Raw genomic sequence first — 27,080 nt, forward strand, 5'->3', positions numbered from 1 at the left:
GCTGTTCCATGCCCACTGGGAGGCCAGGGGGCTCCTCCATTAGAGAAACTTGATTTCTGGAAATCTGACTCTTGGTGCCAGCAGCATAATCACCAACACACTTTGTGAAAAGCAAATCATTTACCCAGTTCAGTGTTGCGTTTCTGGAACTGTGGCCTAACTGTGCTTACCAAAGGCGCTAGTTATGTCAGGAAAGGGGTGCATGAAGAGAGGTGTATTCTAGAAAAGGCATTGACTTCTAGTTCACAATTACCCTGGCTTCACTTGATTAACTCTCCTACTCTTTCTAATTCTCAGCCAAAAGGGCTTCAGAGTGTAATTTTAGTTGGAAAAAATTCAGTATCAGAAGTAGAAAATAGGGAAGGTTGTTGCCCACCTGCTGGAAAATTGGAGGTTATCTCTATAAGGTGTAGAGGAGGTAAGATGCCCGAGCACAGGGCAGCAGACTCATTCACTCTCTCTCTCTCTCTCCCGTGCAGTAAAAGTCACCCTGGAGAATCGGGAAGGAGGGGGCCGGCCCCCAGGGAATCCCACCACAGGAAGGCTCAGCCCAGAGGCTGAGTCTGGGGCAGATTTCTGTGGGAAGTTCGTTGAATGCCGCACACGCCAGCTGCTTTCTCCCAGCTAAAGGGATGCGGGAGCTGGGCAGGCCTGGGGATGGTGTTGGTGAAGATAAACGACTCAGTGAGGAAAACAGTCTGTATTCCCTGCCTTCCCGCCACTCTACCATCCCCTGTAGAGTGCCAGGCCTCCTCCTTTGTCTGCTTCCCGACACTGCTCTCTCCCCATTCACCATGGAGAGCTGGATTTCTGATCTGACAAAGGGACATCACAAACATTCTAACTTTTCCCTTCCTTCTTCATCTGAGGCTGAAGGAGTTCAACAGAGATCGACGTAGTACTGGACAACTGTGGAAATAAACTACCCTCCACCACTACCCAAGCAGAGAAAATTTGCGGACTGTGATACAGTGCTTTGCAATTCAAAACAAGAAGTTACTTTAAGGCATCAAAACGCTTCTCCAGATGAAAAAGATTTCCTAAGAGAAATAGGAGAAATTCGTGGAAAATCCCTCATTTGCATTCTCAGCAGGGCTGGAAAGGACTTCACAGGCCCCTACCTGTCACATCACCTGCTCCAAGGGCTCCTTGATCTTTTCTGAACCACGAACACCCCCAGGGTGCCATCATCTTCCCTGGCAGCACACTACATTATGACCATATTGGGGACATAGATGCCGTATGTATCCCCTGTATCATCTATCAGTATCATAGGGTCCATGAGACCTTCTGCTAAGAGAGATTTCCAAGCCACCTATTTTCTTGCATTGGTCCCCAAGTTGCTCTACAGTTTTACAAAGTAGGTCCTCCAAGTTCAAACCACTTATTTATGTCCCACCACCTACACACAGATCCTGAATGGAGAACATCAGTCTGGTACATCAAGGCTTCCCCTGCTGGATTTTCTCCTGAGAGCACAGTTGTCCATCCATCTCAAAGAATAGAATTCTCCTACAAAAACTCTTTCCCCCTCTCCACTCAGAATAACCCTTTTCAAAATAATTAGTTTCCATTCCTGATGCTTTCTCAGTGCCACCCATATGTAGGCTGCTAGAGAATTGAATCATCCAGAAAAATGTGACCCTTCTGGTTAGAAAAGGACCAGAGAAAAAGCAGGAGGCCTGGCACTGAGCAAAAAGACTCTGCTCTCCAAATGGGAGATGATGTAAGCATGCTGGAGGTGAAGTATCTGCCACCTGTGCCCTTCAAAGCAGCAGAGGTCATCCACCCTGCGGTCCTCCCACTCCAGTTGTGCACCCACCCATCCACCGGCACCACCACAAGGCCCATCCTCCCTAACTTCTACCGTTCTGTGGCCCCAAGGCCCTGACCTCCACCAGGGCCTCAGGACCCATCTGTAAATGTGAGATGGAGAACTTTAATATCAGCTTGATATTTATTTGTTATGGATGTGTGTGTGTGTGCATGCTTATGAAGTATTTTTCAAAGGATAGGAAGGATATACAGTGTAATCAAAAGGATATTTACCTTCTGCGAGACGGGAGTTGATCAAGATGGAAAGTGGTGGACAAAGGGGATTTGAGCTTTATCTGAATTATTATAGAAGGATTTATCTGGCTGTTATTGTATAATTTAAAATTAATTTAGTATATAAAAAGGGCTGCCGTGATGCCTCAGATTCTCAGGGAGTGTGTCAGTCAGGGTTCTCCACAGAAAACAGAACCAATAGGAAGATAGATGATAGATAGATAGATAGATGATAGATAGATAGATGATAGATAGATAGATAATATATTTTATTGAGAGAGAGAGACTTATTTTAAGGAATTTGTTCACGTGATTGTGGGGACTGGTGAGTCTGAAATCCTTAAAGGATAGAGCAGGCTGGAAACTTAGGCTTGATTTCTATGGTACACAAGGAATTCTTGAGGAAACATTCCTTCTTCTCTGAGAAACCTCGGCTTTTGCTCTCAAGGCTTTCAACTCATTGGTTGAAGTCCACCCCTATTAGGGAGGGTAATCTGCCTTTATTTAAAGTCGAGTGGTTGTAGATGTTGATCACATCTATAAAATACCTTCACAACAACCACCTTACACTAGGGTTTGACCAAACAGCTGGGTCCTCTAGCCTGGCCAGGTTGACACATACAATTTTACCATCACAAGGGATTTCTTCAGGCTCTTCTTACCGTCTTCTCCAAACAGGAGAAGCACTTCTCATCCCAGTCTTAGATGTGTGCATTCTTACCAGGACTCTGCCCAGACCTTTTGGGCTGAAGTCTCTTGGCTTCTGATCTCCTACTTCCCTCTGGATCCCCTTGGCTCCCTGTTCCTCACCCACAGCTCAGCCCACCCCGTCCTTATGTCCAACCCATCCTGTTGCCCTGGGTTTCTGCTTATTCTGGGCTATGGACTTTAGGTAGATGGCAAGTTCCATTTGAAGGAAGAGTGGAAAACTTTTTATGAAGAACTTGACATTTTAAATGAGTGGCATTCCTGCTTTTTTCATCTTTACTAATTATACACTATTCAGTGGAAGTTTAATATTACTATATTATATAATTCTGTCAAAGGAGAAATAGTAAGATAACCCATAATCACACTACCCTAAAATAACCACTCTTAACATTTTAGTATACTTCAGTCTTTCCCCTGCATGTATAATTTTGCAGAGTTGTAATCACACCCAACATACAATTTTATTATGTTTTTCCATTTACCATTATATTATAAGCATTTTTAATGTTGCCACATAATCTTCATGTCTGTCGTTGTTAATAGCTACATAATGGTTCACTGAATTGAAGTGCTTTATTTACTTAACTATCCTATTATCTTTCAACAATTTCCAATTTCTTCTTACAGTAAATATGCACATCTTTGTGATTGTAATGTTCTTTTTCAAACTTAGAATTCTTTCACATAGGCTTAAAATTGTTTGGCAAGAATACTGTGTATACATTTTTCTCTCGACATATATTTCCAAATGGATCTTTTTAAAGGTTGCATCGATTTACACTGCTGTCAGTGTAAATAAGGACCACTGTGTCTTTGTTCTCTTGAGAGTAGAGCTTTGACAGGTGGGGGTAGGAGACCAGGAGGAAGACATTTCAACACCAAAGCCTGAGCCTTGCATTCTGTAAAGTACCCTGGTCCTCACTGATACACCAGTTTTGTGTGGTTTCTCACAGACTGAGCCATTGATAACTCTGTGGGTCCTCTTTGTTTTCACCATTGTTGGAAATGCCATCGTGCTGTTCTCTACACTGAGAAGGAAGAGGAAGTCGAGAATGACCTTCTTTGTGACTCAGCTGGCCATCACAGGTACATAACTGCAGTGTGTGCAGAATTCCAATGGCTCCTCACTTTCAATTATTTTACCAATAGAATTGGTGTATTATCAGTCCAAAATGCAACTGCAAATTTGGGAGGAATTTCTATAGGGATATAAAACTCAAATCTGAATTTTTCTTCCAGCAAATTTAACATATTTAAATATTTATAAGATTCCATTATAAAAATAACTCCTTATACAACAAACTTGAAAATATCATTATCAGTGCTACCAAAGCGTTCTAAAGGGTTCTACTTTCCCTATACACAGCAGCCTCCATGGTTCACTAAGGTGATATTACCATATCATACCGTCTTATGAGCTTAAAGAATATATCCCAGAAAATAGAGTAAAGGGTAATTAGGATTACCGAGTAAATGCAAAATTCTTGGATGAGGGTATAATAACTTTCTTTCACCATATTTTTTCAATTACAGTGTTGTAACCCACATTCTACAAAACTATGTGTTCATCTAGAGTGTAAGAATTTAGAGGTGGTAAGGATATCAGCTTAGAATTTAAAGTACTGTCAAGAATAATAATAAATGAACAACTGAAATTTCACCATCTATTGTCAAAAAGAAGAGTTGCATGTTCTAGTCAAATCCATAGTCTGCTGTGTTAACCTGGGCTTAATTTCTCATGAATGTTCTAGATAGTCTAGATAAATTAATGTGTTAATTCCCTCTGGAAAAACTCAAGGGGTCAGATCAGGAGCATTTCAACTGAAGAATTCTTGGAGAGAGAAAGTTTGCCTAGAGTCTGAGATTAGGCTAACTTCTTATTTAAGGTGTTAAAATTTCCTTCATACACATTTCATCATGATCTCAGATCCTGTAGTAAGGGATTTGAGAATACATATCTGAGTCTTTAGTATGTATAAAAAGGTTACTCTGGTATCAGCTGAAGGATCCTATTCTTTCAGATTTATATAAATTTGATTTGAGTCCCCTATCCTATGCTAATGGCCTCCCCAAGATTTCTTCAAATTTTCTGGACTTTGTATTTTTAGTCATCACTTCTGGTTCTTACTTGCTAACTCTGCTGAACCTTTGCTCTCTTTTACAGGCATCTCACCTTCCCTAGTCTTTTTTTTTATATATATTCTTTAAAATCATCCACAGAAACATAACTTTCTATTTTTAAAAGATTTTGTCAAATGTTTCTGGCAACAGAGGGAGATTGCATTATAGCAAAGCAAATATATTAAAATTGAATATTATATATTTTTAAAACTGTCAGCTACAACCAGTTGTGTTTTTGACTCTCCAATGTTGTTTTATAGGATGACCAAATTTTTTCACACAAACATATTCTTGAATCATCAGATTCAACTGACATCATCAGTGACACACTTATTTGGAAAATTAAATTCAGAGACATTATTCTTGGCTCTTCTGATAGAGAAAAATAGAGTTAACAGTTATTACTGGGTAAGGCAATATTAATGCCCTTCATAAAATAATATTTTCCATCATGACTCACCTCTTAAGAGCAGCTTCCTACTTACAGGCCGGTATCCTTGAGTGATTCTTTAAGGAACACTTTTTTTTTTTTTTGGTACGCGGGCCTCTCACTGTTGTGGCCTCTCCCGTTGCGGAGCACAGGCTCCGGACGCACAGGCTCAGTGGCCATGGTTCACGGGCCCAGCCGCTCCGCGGCATGTGGGATCTTCCTGGACCGGGGCACGAACCCGTATTCCCTGCATTGGCAGGCGGACTCTCAACCACTGTGCCACCAGGGAAGCCCTAAGGAACATTTTGATTTCCATTTAGTAGGTGAATCAATTGGAGTTAGATTCATCTGCACATCTATAAAATCCAGACAATGGTGGCTTAAGTTTACAAGGCTTTATTTTCATCAATGTAAAGAATTCTGGAGGTAGACGGTCCAGGGCTCATATTTTATTTTCTTATTCCTGGGGTCTCAGGCTCCTGTATATATATTTTTACTCTATTAAAGGACTTACATACTCAAGGTCACCTCATGGTATGGATGGCTCTTGGTTCAAGGTGGCTGCTAGAACTCCTGCCATCATCCCCAGATTCTAGTCTAACAGAAAGGATGAGAGGAGGACAAGAGGGGCTCATGCCAGCTATGTGTCCTCTTAACTGGCATTCCTAGAACTCCCACCCATTAATTTTTGCTTGCATCTCATTTGTTATCTCTAACTGAAGAAAAGCTGGTAAATGTTTTTGTTTGTTCATTTTTAACCCATTGGCCAGAATAAAATCAAGCTTCTTTTCCTAAGGAAGAATGAGAGAACAGAGATAAGTAGCAGTCTCTGGTATAGCTTGTCTTCCGTATTTCAGTTTCCATTGAGAACTGAGAAGTTTAGACAATGAATCTCTGTTTGACTACCCATTGGACTGATTTGAAGGTGCTTCCTCCAGAGTGCCATGCTTTCTTCTTCAGACCTCATGTCTTGGAAGGCCAGCACTTCGCATGTTGTCCAAACACTGCAGTGACCCATTGGATGACTGCCCCATTAAGTAGATAAACTCCTATTGTTGACTATTCATATAACCTTCCCCCCACCCAGTTTTTGGCTATTATTAGCAATTCTGCAATTAATATTCTCACAATTAAATCTTGTGAGCATTCTTTATTATTTATTTAAGAAAATTTATAGACATGAACTTAGTGCATCAAAAGAAGACACTTTTGTGAGCTTCAAACTGGCCAATTTCCTGTTAGGTCACCCAGGATTAAAAGATGATGAAGAATGTCATGGGACAAATGCTCTAGAGGCTACCAACACAGATCCACACTGAGTCTTATTTAAAAAGGACCCTGAAAACAAAAGCCCTATTGGCTTGCAATAGTTATAGAATCATGACCAGTTCCTTGAGGACACGGATTCTCTTTGTTCACCTATAAATGTTCTATCTGTACCTACTCAAGTCTAATTTGCTTATTTTAAAAAGGAGCATTTTCTTCCACCCTAGCTAAGTGTATCAGAGAAGAAGCCACACCTAATTTGGCCTTTCTTTCCCCCACAGTAACTATAGCAGCACTCGTATTTGTGAAAACAAAGATCACATCATTTACAAGACATTTGAAGAATTGTTTTTATTTTGCATCTGTATATTTTAATTCACTTCCCTCTTCTCCACATTTCTGTTCCCTTCAAAAAATCTTACCTAATTCTTCTCTATATCTTCCATTAGGAATTTTGACTGTAGGTTTAGTCTTGAGAACAGAAGGAAACCAGAAGTTCTTAAAGCTGCTATTTTGGCATATACTGCCATTTTTAGCACTTCCATTTTAACAATCTATTGGATGAATTTAATGACTGTTTATATTTTATGAGCTAAAGTGCTAATTAAAATTTATTAGTCATTTATCATCTTCAGGACTGACTTGTCTGTTTTATTCAAATGCCATAAAGAAGGGGACCTAATGAGAGTAACTCCCATTGAGTGTTCAACCAAGGAAAGACTGAAAATATATATTTTTTGGCACATACTCAAATAACGTCCTTCTTCTGATAGGCCCAAATCTTCTCACATTGGTGGAAATTAGCTTTGCCTCAAAGCACTTTCTGGAGAGCAATTTACTAATAAACGAAGGTATGTGCCACCCTCAATGCCTTCCTGTTAATTATCTGACAGCAGAGAAAATTGAGAGGTTCAGGCAGGGAGGTGAGACCAGAAAGACTGAGGTATTTAAGGCCATCCATGGAGTTCACTACCACTTCCAATGCTAATTTCACTCACTTTTTCCCTGGGGTTTTGAATGGCATACTTAGTTCATTTATTTATTTTAATTCTGCTCATTCGTTTTTTAAATATTTTTTCAGCTTTATTGAGATAAAGTTGACATAGACTATGTATAAGCTTAATATGTACAAAGTAATGATATGCTGTATGTACCTATTGCAATAAGTTCAGTTAGCATCCATCACCTCACATAGTTACAATTTGTGTTTGGTGGGGGAGGGGAGTATGTTAAGAACTTTTAAAATCTACTCTCTAAGCAACTTTCAAATATACAATACAGTATTGTTAATGACGGTCACCATGTTGTACATTACATCCCCAGAACTTATTCTTCTCATAACTAGAAATTTGTTCCCTTCGATCATCTTCACCCATTTCCCCCAATCCCCACCTCTGGCAACCACCAATCTGTCCTCTGTTTCTATGAGTTCTTTTTTTTTTTTTTTTTTTCAGATTCCACATATAGCATTTGTCTTTCTCTGACATTTCATAATGCCCTCAAGATTCATTTATGTTGTCACAAATGGGACGATCTCTTTCTTTTTATGGTTGAATAATATTCCATTTTGTATGTGTACCATGTATTCTTTTTTTAAATAAATTTATTTATTTTATTTATTTATTTTTGCTTGCGTTGGATCTTTGTTGCTACGTGTGGTCTTTCTCTAGTTGCAGCAAGCGGGGGCTACTCTTTGTTGCAGTGCGCAGGATTCTCACAGAGGTGGCTTCTCTTGTTGTGGAACATGGGCTCTAGGCACGCAGGCTTCAGTAGCTGTGGCGCTCGGGTTTAGTTGCTCCGTGGCATGTGGGATCTTCCCGGGCCAGGGCCCGAACCTGTGTTCCCTGCATTGGCAGACAGATTCTTAACCACTGTGCCACCAGAGAAGCCTATACCATGTATTCTTTATCCATTCATCCACTGATGAAAACTTAGGTTGTTTCCATGTTTTGGTTATTGTATATAATGCTGCCATAAACATGGAGGTGCAGATACTTTGAAGATAGAGATTTTATTTCCTTTGGATATATATACACAGGAGTGAAATTGCTGGATCATATAGGAGTTTTTAATTTCTTAAGGAAACTCCATACTGTTTTCCATAGTGGATACACAAATTTACATTCCCACCAAAAATGTACAAAAGTCCCCTTTTCTCCACATCCTCACCAACACTTACCTCTTGTCTTTCTGATAATAGCCATTCTAACATTTGTGGTGATAACTGTTTGTGGTTTTGATTTGCATTTCCCTGGTGATTAGTGATGTTGAGTATCTTTTCTTGTACCTGTTGGCCATTTGAATATTTTCTTTGGAAAAATGTCTATTTATGTTCTGTGCCCATAATTTAAATGGATTATTTCTATTTTGGCTATTGAGTTGTATGAGTTTCTTATATATTTTGGATATTAACCCCTTATCAGATATATTGTTTGCAAATATTTTTTCCCATTCCATATGTTGCCTTTTCATTTTGTTGATCATTTCTTTTTTTATGCATAAGCATTTTAGTTTGACATATTCCTGCCTGGTTATTTTGCTTTTGTTACCTATGCTTTGGGTGTCATATCCATAAAATCATCACCAAGAACAATATCGAGGAGTTTTCCCCTATGTATTCTTCTAGGAGTTTGATGGCTTCAAGGTCTTACATTTTTCTTTAATCCACTTCAAATTAGTCTTTGTGAGCAGTGTAAGATAGGGGATCCAGTTTCATTTTTTTGCATGTGAATATCCAGTTTTCCCAGCACACTTATTGAAGAAATTATCTTTTATCCATTGAGTATTCTTGGCTCCCTACAGTCAACTATTAGTTGACTGTATATGCATGGGTTTATTTCTGGTCTCTCAATTCTGTTTCAATGGTCTATGTGTCTATATTTATGCCAGTACCATACTGTTTTGATTATTACAGCTTTGTAGTATATTTGAAATCAGCACGTGTAATGCCTCCAGTTTTGTTCTTCTTTCTCAGAATTTCTTTGGGTATTTGAGGTCTTTTGTGGTTTGATATGAATTTTAGGAATTGTTTTCTATTTCTGTGGAAAAATGCCATTGAAATCTTGACAGGGATTGCATTGAATCTGTAGATTGTTTTGGGTATTATGGACATTTTAACAATATTAAATTTTCCAATCCATGAACAGGGGGTATCTTTCCATTTATTTGTGTCTTCTTCAATTTCTTTAATCAGTATCTTACAATTTTCTGTGTGTAGATCTTTCACCTCCTTCATTAAATTTATTAATAAGTATTTTATTGTTTTGGATGCTATTGAAAATGGGATTGTTTCCTTTATTTCTTTTTCAGATAATTTTTAGTGCATCGAAATGCAGCTGACTTTTGTATGTTGATTTTATATCCTGCAACCCAAATCAGGCAAAAATACCAACTAAGCTCCCTAGCCAAATGGGGTCACCATCTGTGATCTTTGCTCTGGTGCATGTGTGAAGAGAAATGTCATCTGCCAAGATCTGAGCACTGGTTGCTATAAGCTCCACCCTTCTTCTCTGCTTGTTTCTGATCCACATGGTCAAGCCCTGCAGATTTTCCCAGTGATTCTTGTGAGTTGAGACCAGAGAGGGCATCCTAGGAAGCATCCTGCAACACTGGGGGAAGTGGATGCTCACTTTGGGATATTGTTTCCCCACTGGAGAAATTGTAGGCCCAGTAGGGCCCTCTCAGTGTGGCCTTGTGCCTGCCTGGGGGAAGGACGATGTTGTCAGAGTGTAGTTCTTCAAATACCCTTCTAACGTGGTCCTTCTTGGTCTCTGTGGTCCAGGGGGTTGTTTCACCTCACCCCTGTGTGTTCTAGAATTTTCACAATCATGTCTTGTCTATGGACACTTGCTAGTTGGTCTTCTTGTGAGGGGGACTGAAGTCAGGAATGATCTATGTTGCCATCTTGATGACATTACTTGTAATTCTTCCCTTTCAAAATGAAAATGCTTAAGACTAAGGATTTTTTTCTGAATTCATAAATTTTATGAGATAATTCTTATTGTTTTTATTTTCCAAATATTTTAGTGTTGAAATTTTAATTTCCTCTTTCACTACTAAATAACTATTTAGTAGTTTTTGGTTATTTTTATCTTTAATTTCCAGGTAACTGTATTTTTCTTTAACATTTTGTAATTCACATTTAATTTTATTGCCTTGCAGTCAGAGAATATTTTTAGAAGGATTCCTGCTCTTTGGAATTTACTAAGAGTACCTTTGAGGTATAACACGTAATTATTTATTTTGAAAAATATCTAACGTTTACTAAAAATTAGGACATAATAATTAAAATTGTGGAAATTAAAAAAAAAATCACCTAAATGAAAAAAAGCAATGGTTGTTTACTTAGAGCTTACTATAGCAAGGAAGTCAGTCAGTATCATTTGTGTTGGCAGGACTCAAAGGTAGGCAGAGGAATGGGAAAGCTTTGCAACACACACAAAAAAAGGAAAGGCTGCAGGTGTGCCCTGATTGGAAACTGTTGGCATGGGAAGCAGTAGGCAGACTAACCAGAAGCACAGCATCCTATGTGATTGGTTAGCATTGCATATTTGTCTTTCTCTGTTTGGTCCTAAGTTGTAAGCAGAGTCGGTTATTAATAAGGGAAGCTGTCAGTTATTAATCAAGTGCTGCCTATTTGGGGCAGATCATTATAGCAGTTATTGTTTGGCTTTCTGGACTGGTTGCTACAGATAGTAGGTTGGCTTCCTGAGCTGGTTACTTCAGGTTGCGGTTCAGAGTTCCATTTTTATATACAGTCTGGTCATTGTCCATATGTATATTCAGTCTCTCAATGTATTCTTTGTGCTTATCTTTCTGAATTTGCCCTTATTAATTACAGTCTTCAGATTTTCTCTATTTCCATATATGTACTTCTTGCCTATTTGATATGTCATGAGTGACTAAAAGTGCTGTTAAAAAGTTTCACACTGGGGCCTCCCTGGTGGCGCAGTGGTTGAGAGTCCGCCTGCCGATGCAGGGGATACGGGTTCGTGCCCCGGTCTGGGAGGATCCCATATGCCGCGGAGCGGCTGGGCCCGTGAGCCATGGCCGCTGGGCCTGTGCATCCGGAGCCTGTGCTCCGCAACGGGAGAGGCCACAACAGTGAGAGGCCTGCATACCGCAAAAAGAAAGAAAAAAAAAAAAAAAAAAAAAAGTTTCACACTTTGTCTCATTTTCTCCCAGTATTTTTTAACATATTTATTTTATAAATTTTAACATTTTGTTATTTGGCTCCTAAAGGCTCCTGACTAATATATCTTTAATATAGGTCTGAGTGCTTAATGTTACACACACACACACACACACACACACACACAATCCTTCTAGTTTCATTTATTAGCTTGCTTAAATTTTATTTACGTGATATTAATAGTAAATGCATCTATTTAATTTTTATTGCATTTGTTTTCCAAGCACGGGACTAAGCATTTTAATAAAATCTCATTTAAAAAATATATTTATCGCATTTGTCTTCTGCTTTGTGACTATGCTTGCAATAATTATCAGCAAATATTTCTATATTTGAATGTTTCAATGCTCACCAATAGTTGGCTTCCCCATTCTTGGTTCCTTTATTTTGATAGAGCTTCCAATTTTCTGGAGTACTTTGAGTGCTAATATTTTTCCTCATTCAGCCTGGATAGGATTCTCAAGCACCCGGCATCAATGAAAAAGACTTTCTCTTGCCTCCACAACAATGGCAGTATAGATGAGGAAATCTTGAATTCACAACTCATATCACCATAGATGTTGCTCCACTGACTTCTGGCACCCCATGTTACAGAGAAGTCTAAAGTCAGCCTGGAATTTCTTCCTTTATAGCTTACCAGATTTTTTCTTTTGTTTCCAGATTTTCTTTTCCTTTTTTTCCTGCGCTGAGCTGGGTATGGGATCTTAGTTCCCTTACCAGGGAACAAACCCGCACCCCCTGCAATGGAAGCTCAGAGTCTTAACCACTGGACCTCTGGGGAAGTCCCCTAATTTTTTTTTTTGAGGATTCATACTTTTACCTGGTTATATCTATTTATTGATCCACTATATCAGTTCTGCTTTTTGCCAAGTAAGCTCTTTGGATCTGCAGATTAAAGTAATTTCTTAGCTCATTTTATTTATGTCTGAATATTGATTATCTTCCATTTATTCTTATCTTATGTTCAGGAGCACTAACTATTCATACGTCAGTAACTATGGTCCTTCTCACTCACCATTTAGATATCTTGGTTCTATTCTTCTATCTATTAAAACTTTTTCTAATTATTGATTTGATTTTGATTAGCAGTGTTAACTCTACTTTTTAATGTTTCTAAAGTATCTTAAAAGTTGCTTTTCCTTTGAGCAGTTTCAAAACATTCATTCCTTATATTATCCAGTACCTTTTTATCTCTGTCGACTTCTCAGTATTTCTCTTTTTACAACTTACCTAATGTCTTATTATCTCATCTTTCACCTTTTATGCCACAATGTCAAAGTTTTTCTAAAGTGTAAAAAGAACACAAAACACACTGCTTAAGATTTAAGTATGTTTCCTGAACTAAAAGTGTTTTTTTAAAGGATTTTTTTTCTGACATTTGTGTATTCTTTACTACTTAATATTACAAAATTTCTCTACCATATGACTCACTCATTCCACTAAAAGTTGCTTGATTGGCTAACATCTGAATAAATGTGCATGCTTTTCATTTAGATTACTCATACAGTGGCTATACAATACCATCATTGTTTCCCACTCTGAGAAGAGATGGTCTATGTTTGTAAAGAAAATCAGTTTCTCTTGAGCAGGAAAAGAAGGTATTGTCCTATCACTATGGAAATAATTTAACTAAAAAGAAGGAACTCTTATCCCAGGAAAACTTTTTCTTCTTTAGAGAAATTGGGTTTCTTTTTTGTTCCCTCCGTTTGCTCCACCATTATCACACTGTGTGACCTGGAAAGGGCACTTAACCTCACTAAGTGTTCGTTTTCTCATCTCTAAAATGAAGGAGTTATCTGGATGATCTTAAGAGGCCAGAAGTGATCTGGCTGTAGTAGTCCTGTGCTTCTAATTAGAAATTTCCAGTTGTAGAAATTGAGGGGAATTTTTACATTTTCAGATGTCTGCCAATTAAACAACTTTTGTTATAATGAGTACAGGTCACCCTTATGAATTAGCTCTGTTGCTTAAAAATGGTAATATCTGTCTCCTGGTCCACATAGAACGTGTCCAATGGAATGTAGTAATAATAGTAATAATAATAAGATTGACCCACTCCTCTGCTGCTTGCTACCTCGCTGGGCTTCCCAGATCAACACACTACAATTCCTTCTGTGGCTTATTCTTTCATTCCTTCCTCTAGTCATTTAACAAATACTATTAAGCACTTACTACGATGAGGCTTGGTTCTAGGTGCTAAGGACACAGTGGTGTACTTGGTTATTAGTTACAGTTGAAACTATAAAGCAAAAAGGGGGACAATTTTGCTTTTGTCATGCAAAGTTCAGGGACAGAATAAGCTTTGGGCTTGATTTGCTTAGCAATTCAGGAATGCCACCAAGGACACTGTCTCTGACATGGTAGAAGGCATCACCCTCAGCCTTGTCCCTCATCCTGGTTGTAGGATGCTGTATTCATTTGCTAGGGCTGCCATAACAATTACCACAGACTGGGTGGCTTAAACAACAGAAATTTTTTCTCACAGATCTGGAGGCTAGAGGTCCAGGATGACGATGTTGGCAAGTTTGGTTTCTTCTGAGGCCTCTCTCCTTGAAGTGGTGGCCATCTTCTTCTTTTGTCTTCTGTTGACCTATAACAAATAGACTGCCAATTATTTCTCCAGAAAAAAAAAGGGTTTATTCAGGATCAGTAAAGAATTGCCATTCAGGGTGTGCAAGGATGGCAAGCCATGTGCAAGTCCTCTCACAGGAAGGAGAGGAGAACTCTTTTAAAAAGGGGAAAGGGAAGCTGGGAGGGCTATAGGAAACAAAGGGTCTACTGGAGGACTTGAGAGTTCAAACGATAATGGCTTTTCATTGGCTGAGTTGTGCTGACGTTTTCTCATTGGCTGAGCTCTTGCCAGGAAAGAAGAGAAAGCCTTTCTTCTTCCTGTTGGGCTCTGCTGTCTTCATAGGACAGGAGAGCTCCCCCTTCTGGCTTCCTGACTCTATTTTAATTGAGGTTTCTGTTTATCAATTTTTACACTTCACATGGTCTTTCTTCGAGTGTGTGAATGTCTGTGTCCTCGTCTCCTCTTCTTATAAGGACATTAGTCAGGTGGATTAAGTCCAACCCATATGACCTCATTTTACCTTAATTACCTTTGTAAAGGCCCTATCTCCAAATACTTTCACATTCTGAAGTACTGGGAATTAGGACTTCAACAAATACATTTTGTCGGGGGGTAGGGGGACACAAGTGAACCCACAACGGATGCTTACTAATGACTCCTGGGGAACTCTGGTCCACATGCACAGAGAAAGACTGTGACTTTTAGAAATTTTCTTAGAAATGTAGGAAGCCACCCTTCCCGGCAGTGCTTAGCAAACACGTACACGCCCCTCACCAATCTAACTTGAGCTATATGCTCATATGTGAACTAATCAGTGTGAACAAGATATGCAATTACTGATGAGCTCAGATTGAAGTCAAATGTCCCACTCCTAGGGATTCAGCTTTCCCCAGAGCACACTGGCTGGGATGAGATATTTGAACTAAAAATTGGGCTCTTACTAAAAGAAGTAGATGTTGGAGAGATAACCTCATTACAAATGGTAGGGGGGAAAAGACAGAGTGCTTAATCCTCAGGAGCTTCTATTCAGGGGAGGGGTCGGGGGTAGATTTTTCTCAGGGCTTCAGGACTGGGGCAGCTTGGCAGTTAATGCCTGGAATCCAGAGAAGGGCAGAATATATCTCTACCCGAGAGCTGGGAGCCTTCCAAATATCTCTGAAGATTAAAAACATTAAAACTCTGCCTGAGAAAAGTAAAATTTATGAAGTTATAAAGTTAGCTTATTCGATTCAACTCGGGAACTTACACAGATCAAATGAACTGCAATTGTGTTTGTCTCCCTGATATTCAGATAGAAGGGTGATTGGTGAGCACAAACCTTCAGGATGTTTACAAATATCATCACTTTCAACTTTATACCAGCCTTGTGAGATAAATATTCCCATTTTCCAGATGAGAATAACAAGGCTCAGAGAGGGTAAGTGGCCTGGCAAAAGTTTTCGAGTGCCTTTTGCCCTGCCCCATAGCCCCTCTGCAGCGTGAGGACGCAAGAATGAGCAACCTGGAGTTGCAGGTGGTCCTTTTCCCCTAAGGGGGTTTGAGAGCCACCAGCACCTGTTCAAGGGGTCCTTGTGGTCACACCTTGAGGATCCTCAGAGTAGAGCAACTTAGTATACAGACGGGCACCACAATTCTGTCCTGTGCAACTCTGTCCTTGGCTCAGCAATTATTGGCTCAATTCTAGATGAACTCTGCCAAAAATTTTAACATTAAGAATTGTTGCCTGTTTCTAATTTTAATAATTAATGGAAGTTTTACAACTCTCAGTTACTTTTAACTCAGTTTTCTTTGGCTTACTGTTTCTTGGGCAGTAACACTGTGATCACTGTTATACAAACAAAGGCTGGACATGATCTATGACCAGCTTCTTCCTCCATGGTAATATCATTGCATGCTTCTGAATTCCCCAGCTTTTTGTACAATTGGGTCATTGTCTCAAAATTCGAGCAATCAACACTTGAGTTTAAAACGTGTCCTTGTAGCATACTTTTTAGGCTAATCCAATTCACGATGTTCTGACTTGTGTTGCCAACCGCTTACTTGACACGTCTAAAAATGCCCTTTTTCATGCACAGCTTTCCACACCTCAATTGCTGCCAGCACATCTTTATCGTTGCTTAGAACAAACAAGAAGTCATCCTAGACTCCTCTCTTTCTCTCACACCACACATGCAATTCATCAGGAAATCATCTGCCTTAAAAAATATTCAACCACTTCTTGCCATCTCTATGGCTTCCACTCAGTTCTGAGCTTTCAACATCTCTTGCATGGATTACTTCAATAGCCTCCTGATAGGTCTTCCTGTTTCTATAGTTGCCTCTTTATAGTCTATGCCGAGGGTGACAAGCTACAGTCCATAAGTCAAACTCTGTCAACTGCCTGTTTTTGTAAATAAAGTTTTATTAAAACACAAATAGGCCTATTTGTCTGCATATTGTCCATGGCTATTTATGTGCTAAAATGGCACAGAAATGAACAGATTTGACAGAGATCATATGGCCCACAAAGCCTAAAATATTTACTATCTGACCCTTTAAAGAGAAGGTTTTCTTCTCTTTAGGTCTCTGGAATACTCTCGACTTGGCAATCTGAAAGGTCCTTTTGAAATAAAAATCAGATCAGGTGATGCCACTGCTCACATCCCTCCTATGACTCCCCAGTTTACCATGAGTAAAATCCAAAAAGCTTTACAAAGACCTTTTAAGGTTACATGATCTGGCTTTTCCATTACCTCTCTGATATCTTCTACTGCTATCTCCCTCATTCACTCTGCTCCAGCCCAAAGGACCCCTTGCTGTTCTTCCAACATGCCAGGCACAATCTTACCTCAGAATCTTTGCACATGCTGTATCTTCAGCTTAGAGAGCTCTTTCCCCAGATGTCTGCATGGCTCACTTTCTCGTGTTCCTCAAATCTTTGCTCAAATATCAGTTGCTTGTGGGTTTCTAATTAATACAACCCACCAGCCCTAGATCCCAGAATTCCTGAGACTTCCTTCACACTGTTCTATTTTTCCTTTTTTTTTTGCATAGCAATTGTTACATTCTACTATGCTATAATTTACTTATGCATTGAGCTTATTGTTTATTGTTTGCCTACACTCCCTAAAATATAGGGTAGGGATTTTTGTTCTATAACAACTTAGAAAAGGACCTGGACACATAGTAGTCATTCAATAAATATTTGTTGAGAGAATGAATGAACAAATGAGTAAATGAAAAATGAATATAAAATATTTACAGGTCCTAACATTCTGCTAAGCACTATGGGGGAATACACACACACACACACACACACACACACACTCCCCAATATGTGACATGTTCCTTTATCTCAAGAATGTATTATCACCCACAAAGTTGAAGGAATTTAGGAAAAATATAATGGAATATAATTAGCACTAAAATGACTAGTATAGCCAAATGTACAGAGTAGATTAGAATAAAAGAGAACAAAGTAGGACAGAGTTGTTTGGGAAGGCTCCTTGGAACACCATGAACCACTCCCAGAAAAGTAGAGAGAATTAAGCTGAATTAAACAGTGGGTGGCAGGAGGAACTCACAGTATTGCATATGAAGGGCACAGCATAAGCAAAGCCAGGGAAGCGAGGAAGAACAATCTTTACCACACCTGTTGCTCAGCAAATTATTAGTCAGCCCTAGCTTAACAATCCAGTGTTGAAGTTTTGATCTTCCTCCATCAATCATCAATCAATCAATCAATCAATGGGACATTGAGGAGCTTGGTCTAATCCACCTAGAGAGTCAGTACAGAGAAAACAGGCTATAGAAGGGAACATGGAGCCCTCTGGAAGACGCCTGGCCAGGTAGTGCTGGAAGAGCACAAGTGCGGGGTATGCCTTTAGTAGAGCTTCTTGGCATCTGCATGTAGGAAATCCTGATGGACATTCACAAAGCTCCAAGCCCCGGACGTAAAAGAAAGAGAAAGGAGGTTTCCATTTAATAGTTAAACTTATTAAACCGATCCATGATGGGAAAAGGCAGAGTCTTCTAGAGCCACTGAAATAGTTACTTTGCTATAGATTATTCAGTAATATGCAATCCTCTAGATAGTAATATGATAATATAATATGTAATAACACAAGTATATACATTAGATATATACATTATGTAATATATATCTATAACTTTCTGTAACTGTATATATAATATATAGAGAAATATATTATATATAATATACAGAGATACAGTTTATAATACATGCAGATACATTATATCATATATATACAGATATATATTATACCTATATGTCTATATATCACATATCATATATATCCATATAGATCTATAGATTCAAAAAGACTGACAATATGGAATTTTTTAATAAAAGGAGAGAAACTATGGAACTAAGTATCTACTACCGACCAAGAGAGAGAAGTACTAAATCAGGTCACTAGTGTAGTGTTCTGTCCTTTGAATCAAGGATATGTCATCAGACCTCACGATGATTATGTATCCATTCAATTAATCAAAGCTCATGGAGCATCTACCATGCACCAGGCTTATGCTAAGTGCCAGGGATTGAGTGGTGAGCAAAACAGACAGTGTGCCAAGCCCTGAGGAACAGAAGTCTCGTGTGGGTGCAGATATTAAACACACACTGGTCTAGGACAGTTTGAAGGGGTCTCCAAGACCAGCCACCAATTCTTTCTCTGATTATACGATCATGAAAACACCTTCTGATGACTACTTAAGTCTCTCATATAGATTTTCAGGAAACTGTGAGGTTTGGGGGAGGTGGCTACAGATTGAAAACCTAATTTCTGAATCTGCCGTGCTGAGAACTAAACCATAGATTTCAAATCACCACAGGAAATTCACTCTGTGAGCCTCGTGGGGACAAGTACACAGAGGCACCTTCCTGCTGGCTACATACTCTGCTTTCAAGAGAAATTTTTTCTTGAGATTTCTTTCTTTTTCCCATTTACATTTTTTCTCACCTCTTCTTTTTTTCCCCCTCTAAGTCTTCCCCCAAATAAGCTTGTCTTGACTTACCTTGAGTTCATTTTGCCAGATTGTCTGTTGTTAATTCCATGTCATCACTGCCTCTCTCCAGGTTTTGCTTTGCATCACAGGGGAGAAGGCTGCATTTCCCAGAATTGTTTTTCCCATTTACTTCCAGGTCACATTCTGCCACTGAGGGGTACAGACATGGGATTTGGAAGATAGCTGAGAAGGAGAAACCACTTTCTCCAGTGGCAGTTCTGCCAGAACACGAGCAGATGGCAAACATGCGATTATCAGCAGCAACTTCTAAGCAAGTTCTTGGAAGTTACCTGATCTCCTCGTGCTTCCAAAGATTCTTGAAGCTTGCAGGCTCCTGGTGAGCTCCTGTAAACCACCTGCTTTGGTGCTATGGGCAAACTAAGGTCATCTGCAGGTGCTTTGTAGCCACTCAGGTGCTTTCTGATTTTATGAACTCAAGCCAAAGCTTCCCTAAGCCCTCTTAAGTCTCATTCCCTGTATCTGAAACCTTTCCTACTTGGAATACATAGAAAGGCTACTTTCTGATCAAACTTGAAAAGTTCAGTACGTTTGTATGGGAAGGACTATCCCCAGTTATTTTGGCCCTCTTCCCAAGATCCTTAAGCTAAATATACAATGGCCTCCCTTCAGGTAGAGAAGAGAAAACAGAGGGAGGAAATGTAAATTACCTATTTCTAGATTCCACTATTAGTGACTAATGTGCTCTTTGTACTTCCTATACTGGAGCCTCACAGACTAATCAGAAGCTTGAAAAGAAGTCCTTTAGCCAATAAGAGAAAAACCTTTTTACCTGACCTAATATTGGATAATTGAGAAGCTCTCCTTGGCCTGTGGGTCTTCTTAGTGATGTTTTCAGGATATGGCAAACAGGCTTGCTTGGCTAGGGAACAGGGACTCCATAAAGGTGTGAGTAGGTTTATAAAAATATAATCACCTAGTGGACTCCAAAGCTGGTGGTTCTCAACATCCTGCAGATAATCAACTGCAAGAGCAGTTACAATATATATATATCCAGACTCATAACAAAGATTTGATTTAATTGATCTGGGGCCAAACTAAGACGTTAGTAGTTTTTCAAAGTTCTCAGATTATTTTACTATGCAGCCAGGGTTGAGAAACACTAAGAAAATGTCCATGAAATGCTCAGCACAGATCCTGCTCAAGAAATGTTAGCTCTTGTCCTCTGCTGTCATTGTTGGGAAATCTGAGACTTGAGCCCAGGCTTCTTGGAGGAGTGTCCCTTGCATTTCCCCACAGCAGCCCGGAAGCATGGATAAGACCATACAACACACTCCTTGGCACTGACTGAACATTCCAGTCAATGGAGACTTTGCAAAAGTACTGATGCCTGGTAATCCTGACCAATTAAATCAGTGCCACTGGGGTGGGACCCACACATCAGTATTATTATTGATTATTCCACAAACATCGCCACATGATCTGATCTCTAGTCCCCCATTATAATTTATTCGTAGTTCTTTATGCCACTTCAGTTACAGCTGCTTGTTTATATTGTCTCTCTCACTGTACTGTGAACCACCTGATGTCAAGGTGGATGTTTTGTTTCGTATTGTTTTCATACATTCTCTTTCCCCTTACACTCAGAACCCATCAGAGTTCTAACATTTTGTATGTATTTAAGTAATATTAATTTAATTAATTGTCTAATGCTGCAGATATCCATGTGAAGTTCTCCCACTTCTCCAATCTACTTTTTCACTTACATTCCCAGCTGTACTTTCTTCTGTTGTTGTTTTATGATGTCTTTTTTCACACTGTAGCCAAAATGACCTTTTCAAAATTCAACTCTATCATTGAAGTCTGCTGGTGGGTATGATAGTATATAGACAATGATATAATTAGCATGCATGTGAGTTATAATATTTGGTCTACTTTTGTGTATGTGAGAAGGCACCCATAATTTACAAATGTCCCCAGTGATTCAAAAATGCACCCAAGGTTAAGAATCACTATTCTAGGGGTAGATTGAGGCCAGATTGCAGAAGCATCTGAGACCCAAGACCAACTCTAGGAGTTGGAGTGTAATAAATGTGGGCACTGGTTCATCACTAATGTCTTTCAGCAGAGATACAGTGGAACTGGAGACGTGTTTAAGTGTATAAGCCAGAATGCAGCATGTGGATATAAGAGAGAGACTTAATTACTTCTGAGAGGGTCCTTTATTCATTTCTCAAAGGACTTACATAATCATCTCAGTTCTGTTTCCAGTTTCCTTCCTTCTATAATTACTTTTTCCTCCATTCACTTGCCCTGATAGCCTTATACTCATCTGAGCAACTGTCAAAGGGCCACATTTCAGTATATTAATTCTCTTGCTGAATGTTACAGATGAATTCCCATCTGCTAGTTTTATTAAAATATAAATGGGGAAAAAACCCTCTACATTATCTAGGAGATCCATGTGAGCAGCCTGGCTCCATTAGCTGTTGTCTACAGTGGATATGGATTATGAGCAGTCATGATCTTAAGGACACAGCTCTTTGTTAAAAGGAAGACCAGACTGGGCAGAGATGGTGCCTCCCTGATCTGTAACTGCCATTGCTGGTCCCCACAGCTAATAGAATTTCAATTGTCAGAGCCATCCTGGAACAATAGACTACAACTATGAATTTAATCATCTAGAAACCAATGACATAGTTTCATTTTTCTGAAAGAATTTGCATCTTTTAAAAGAGTTAGCACATTCATGGTTTTGCTAGCACAGTCTGTGATGTAGGGGGCAAATACTCAAAAGTATTCTAGAAAGAAGATAAGGTAATGAGGTTAAAATATCAGATGGATCAGCCTCTGGAACTCCTCCTTTGCAGCCCACCTTCACCCCCAACCCAAATTAAAACTTCTAGAAGAAAAAACATGTATTTTAAAAAATTAATAACTTACCTTAAAGGCAGAAGGTGAAATCTCACGTGCCAGAAATAAAGAGCAAATCCTTAGGCTGGAAGGCTATGGGAGCTGAAGCCCTGCAGAATATAGTGGGAATCAAGATGTGATATATGAGGTGCCGTGTTGTCACATCTCTGAGACGGTCAAGGCTTCAGGACTCGAGCACAGAACTGGACTGCCTGAATGAAGCCTGGAATTGGGGAAACTGCATCATCTGTGACTGAGAAATGGAAAATCTCCCCACTGGCTGGGAAGCCAACCATTTGTCCTAGGCCTTGTTTCAGGTCCCTCCAGATATAAGAGCCTCAGGAAATAGGATCTCAAACCCACTGCGTACCACACACCAGGCACCAAGTCCACTGGACACCTCTGGAGGACATCTTTCACATAAACAAGGGTCCCCTGTTCTGGTCATTGATTGCTATGTGACAAATAATCCCAAAAGATAGTGGCTTAAAATATCAGTTTACTGCCCCTCATGTTTCTGAGGGTCAGGAAATCAAGCAGGACACAGCAAGGTCCATGACGTGGACTCCATGATGTCTGGGACTTGTCTAGGAATAGCATGAATGGCGTGGCTGGCATGGTGATGCTGACTGACCACGGGAGCTTAGCAAGGACTGTAAGACAGCTTCCTCAGCTCCTCTTCACATGGGTGTCTCCAGAGCTTCCTTGGAGGGTGGCAGCTGGGTTCCAAGAGCACAGGGTAGAAGCTGAAAGGATACCTATGGACCAGGCTTAGAAGTCATGATGTGTCACTTCTGCCAGATTTCATTGACCAGGCACGAGCCACACACCAGCCAGGATTCAAGATGAGACCACACAAGGGTGTGAAGAACAGGAAACATGGTTCTTGCTGTGGGAGACGGGCTGGGAGTGGATTTTTAGAGACTAGTGACCACGCTACTGGAATCAGGCAATGTGTCAGTCCTCGGCTGCGGTTGTGGAAATTCCCGTGTAAGAGCCAAATAGAAACATGGATTCAGAATAAGACAATCCAATGGCGCCCTTCAGAAACGATCATAAAACTCCTCCCATAAAAGGACCTCTTCTCATTAGAGCACCTGCAGGACTGCCTCAGAATTCCCAAAGGTGATAGTTCCCCTGGAAGATGAAGTCAGCTAGAAGGTAGGTATCATTTAGCTGGGTTGTGAGCCCCAAGGTTGACTAAGTGGGGGTCTGCAGGGTTGTTCCCCACCAAAGACCCAGACCCAGTTCCTGATTAGCCTCAGGAGTAAAGCAGAGCTGGGGTCGGGGCTAGATGGGTAGATGGGCTATCAAGTGACTTTAACTATCCATCAAGGAGTGCCACAGAGACCAGGAGTCAAATGAATGAAGATGTGCCATTGTTTTGAAGGACATAAAACCACATGCACGTTTATAAGAAATTTTACTAGGATCACAAACCTCCCATGTCAGCCCAGCATTGATCTCTGAACAGAAGCCCCAGGGTAGCACAATCCACAGTGGAGATGTGTGCTCAGATTAGCACAAATGACAAGTCCTACTGTGTTTCCTCTGTCTGGAAGAAGAGTAACTGAGGACAGCCTATGTGGGGAAGAGCATGAGAGGAGCATAGGTCAAGGTTGTGGCAGGTTCCTGTCAAGGTTGTGGCAGGTTCCTTTCTGCCCTGCTGATGCTTCAGAATAGAGTGGAGATCTATGACTGCCTCACAATTCGGACTGCTTGAAAGGCAGCAAAGAAAGAATACCTAATTTAATAAATCAAGAAGCTCAAGCATGGAAATGCAATGCTATCCCAAGCCAGCATTCCTGTTGGAATAAGCACATGGGAATGTGAATTCAGAAAGTCCTTCTCCCAAGGAAATCTCCTTTTTGACAGCCAATCCAGCACAAGTGGATTATAAAGTAGCTCATGCAATGAAACATTTAGAAATGCTTCAGAAAATCATATAATTGGGGCCTCTACCAAGGAATTGTCAGTCAGCCGTACAGAATATTCTGTGTGACCTTACCTTAAATGCTTGGTAGAAATATTTCTTCCCTTCCAGATGGGGTCATATAATTCGTTCAAGCCAATGAAATGTGAGCAGAAGTGATTGTGTCACCTCCAGGCTGAAGCCATGAAAAAGTCCCTTTAAGATTGCCCTGTCTGGGGCTTCCTTGGTGGCGCAGTGGTTGAGAGTCCGCCTGCCGATGCAGGGGACACGGGTTTGTGCCCCGGTCCGGGAGGATCCCACATGCCGCGGAGCGGCTGGGCCCGTGAGCCATGGCCACTGAGCCTGCACGTCCGGAGCCTGTGCTCTGCAACGGGGGAGGCCACAACAGTGAGAGGCCCGCATACCGCTAAAAAAAAAAAAAAAAAAAAAGATTACCCTGTCTGGAATGGCCATCATCAAAAAATCTACAAACAATAAATGCTGGAGAGGGTGTGGAGAAAAGGGAACCCTCTTGCACTGTTGGTGGGAATGTAAATTGATACAGCTACTATGGAGAACAGTATGGAGATTCCTTAAAAAACTAAAATTAGAACTACCATATGACCCAGCAATCCCACTACTGAGCATACACCCTGAGAAAACCATAATTCAAAAAGAGTCATGTACCACAATGTTCACTGCAGCTCTATTTACAATAGCCAGGACATGGACGCAACCTAAGTGTCCATCAACACATGAATGGATAAAGAAGATGTGGCACATATATACAATGGAATATTACTCAGCCATAAAAAGAAACGAAATTGAGTTATTTGTAGTGAGGTGGATGGACCTAGAGTCTGTCATACAAAGTGAAGTAAGTCAGAAAGAGACAAACAAATATCGTATGCTAACACATATATATGGAATCTAAAATAAAAAGAAAAAAAATGGCTCTGAAGAACCTAGGGGCAGGACAGGAATAAAGACGCAGACATACAGAATGGACTTGAGGACATGGGGAGGGGGAAGGGTAAGGGTAAGCTGGGACGAAGTGAGAGAGTGGCATGGACATATATACACTACCAAATGTAAAATAGATAGCTAGTGGGAAGCAGCCACATAGCACAGGGAGATCAGTTCGGTGATTTGTGACCACCTAGAGGGGTGGGATAGGGAGGGTGGGAGGGAGGGAGATGCAAGAGGGAGGAGATATGGGGATATATGTATATGTATAGCTGATTTACTTTGTTATAAAGCAGAAACTAACACACCATTGTAAAGCAATTATACTCCAACAAACCTGTTTAAAAAAAAAAAAAAGATTACCCTGTCTGTCTCTTCACTTGCAGTAATGAGTATGGAGGCTGTGTTGACACATCAGGGTCTTTAGAGCAAAGCAGCCTGACTCACTCTGCATTTGGAGGTCGTCTGCTACTGCAGGCAGCATAAGCCTCATCTACGCTGTTACTCTGGAGACCTGGTGGGCTTATTTTGTAGCCCTAGGGGTGTCCTGATGCTGGAGCCCTCTCATGGGAGAGCTATTGGTGGGGGCAGCACAGGGGTGGGAAAGCTTGTTGTTCAGCTTGGAGAGGTGTTAGTGGAAGCAATCCTAGGATGTGCCTCCAAGAGAAGAAAGCTGAGTGAAGCCACAGTCAGAATGAGGGAAATAGTATTGGTTAAACTCAAAGAAGGAAGCATAGAAAACCTGGAGAAGGAGTGATGATGTGGTGGCCCCCAGAGTTGAGGTGCCAGGACATGGTATAAATTGTGCTCGGGATTGAGCTGTTCGGGTCTCAGCTTACAAACAGGTAAGACATGCTTCAGTGCCCATTCAGCAGAGAACGTACTTCAGATGAAGGTTGTGCTCTAAATTCTATTAATGGAGAGACTTGTTACTTGAAGCGTGAGATGATTATAACAAAGGCATGGTCATCTATCCAGCACAGAGGAAATGAGCCCATGCATGGCATTTACCAATGTATAAAATGATGGCAAACATCACACTCCTCTGGGCACTTTAGCTGGTACCTTGGAAAAGTTGAGCATTGTCACAAAAACGCTGTCTTCCTACATTAACCCTGACCTGAGAAGAGCAGGAGAGCATACATGCTGGCAGCAGGTTGCAGAGACAGTGTTTCTGCTTCAAATCCTTGCTCTCCCACTTTCTACTGGGAGATCTTGCAAGGTGGTTATTTGACTTCTTTCTGCTTCTATTTCCTCATCTGTCAAATGGAGATGAAAGTATTTCTTTTTTCATGAGGTCAGTACGAGAATTATACTGGATCAGGAAGAAAAGTGTTAAGTACCATGTCTGATACATGAGTCCTAAATAATGCTAGATGTCACGATTTAACCAGGACCCTTTAAAGTACTGGACGGGTATCCCTACCCACCCCCTTTCCCCCCTTTTCCCATCTAAATGCCTAAGACAGGTCACTTCTCCCCTCTCCACACCTGCCACACAGTTCCTGGGAGCACAGAACTGCACTGTGGGGTCTCGCTCTGGGATGAGTGTATCACAGCTTGAGAGTCCTAATTCCCTTCTGTCTCTAACTTGCCACTATTCTTGTCTGCTTCACGCCTAGCCGGGGTGTTCAGGAGCAGATTACACGCAGCCCTGCAGCTGCTGCTTTGTGAACGAGGGCTTCTCTTAGAGGAAGAGAAGTCAGACAATTCCTTTCTTGGTGCGCTTTACTGGGTACCAGAAAACTCCCACTACCAATAACATTTTACCACCATTCACATTCTCATGTCTAAAGTTTTGTAAGGCAGGGCACATTCGTTTAGTTAAAATACAAAAATTCCAGGGAGAAGATATATAGCAAGAGTTATCGGTCACATTTACCTCAGTACAAATGAATTTCCCAGATTTCTTTTCTGAAAACAGGTTAGACAAGGGGGAGATATAAGAGAGGATGAAAAGCCTGAGGATTTGAGAAGCAGCTGA

The 27,080-nt window shown here is 40.4% G+C and overlaps 1 protein-coding gene and 1 long non-coding RNA gene across 2 annotated transcripts in view; one reads left to right on the forward strand and one right to left on the reverse strand.

The window, feature by feature from the left end:
* Positions 1-632: 632 nt before the first annotated feature.
* NPSR1 (neuropeptide S receptor 1) overlaps positions 633-27,080 on the forward strand; it is a gene marked incomplete at both ends in the record, with an annotated part of 108,207 nt that continues 81,759 nt past the window's right edge. The window contains 3 exons of the mRNA XM_082632238.1: positions 633-684; positions 1,656-1,741; positions 3,714-3,846. Coding sequence (XP_082488364.1) covers positions 633-684; positions 1,656-1,741; positions 3,714-3,846 — 271 coding nt within the window. The remainder of the gene's footprint in view (positions 685-1,655; positions 1,742-3,713; positions 3,847-27,080) is intronic.
* Positions 14,251-24,277, reverse strand: LOC309810020. The gene is made up of 4 exons (XR_014294930.1): positions 24,227-24,277; positions 22,249-22,328; positions 19,357-19,497; positions 14,251-14,358 (listed from the first exon to the last, which is right to left on the reverse strand). It is a non-coding gene; the product is annotated as an uncharacterized lncRNA (long non-coding RNA).

The sequence above is a fragment of the Mesoplodon mirus genome (genome assembly GCF_964341445.2).
Source record: "Mesoplodon mirus genome assembly, chromosome: 9".
Taxonomy (NCBI): Eukaryota; Metazoa; Chordata; class Mammalia; order Artiodactyla; family Ziphiidae; genus Mesoplodon; species Mesoplodon mirus.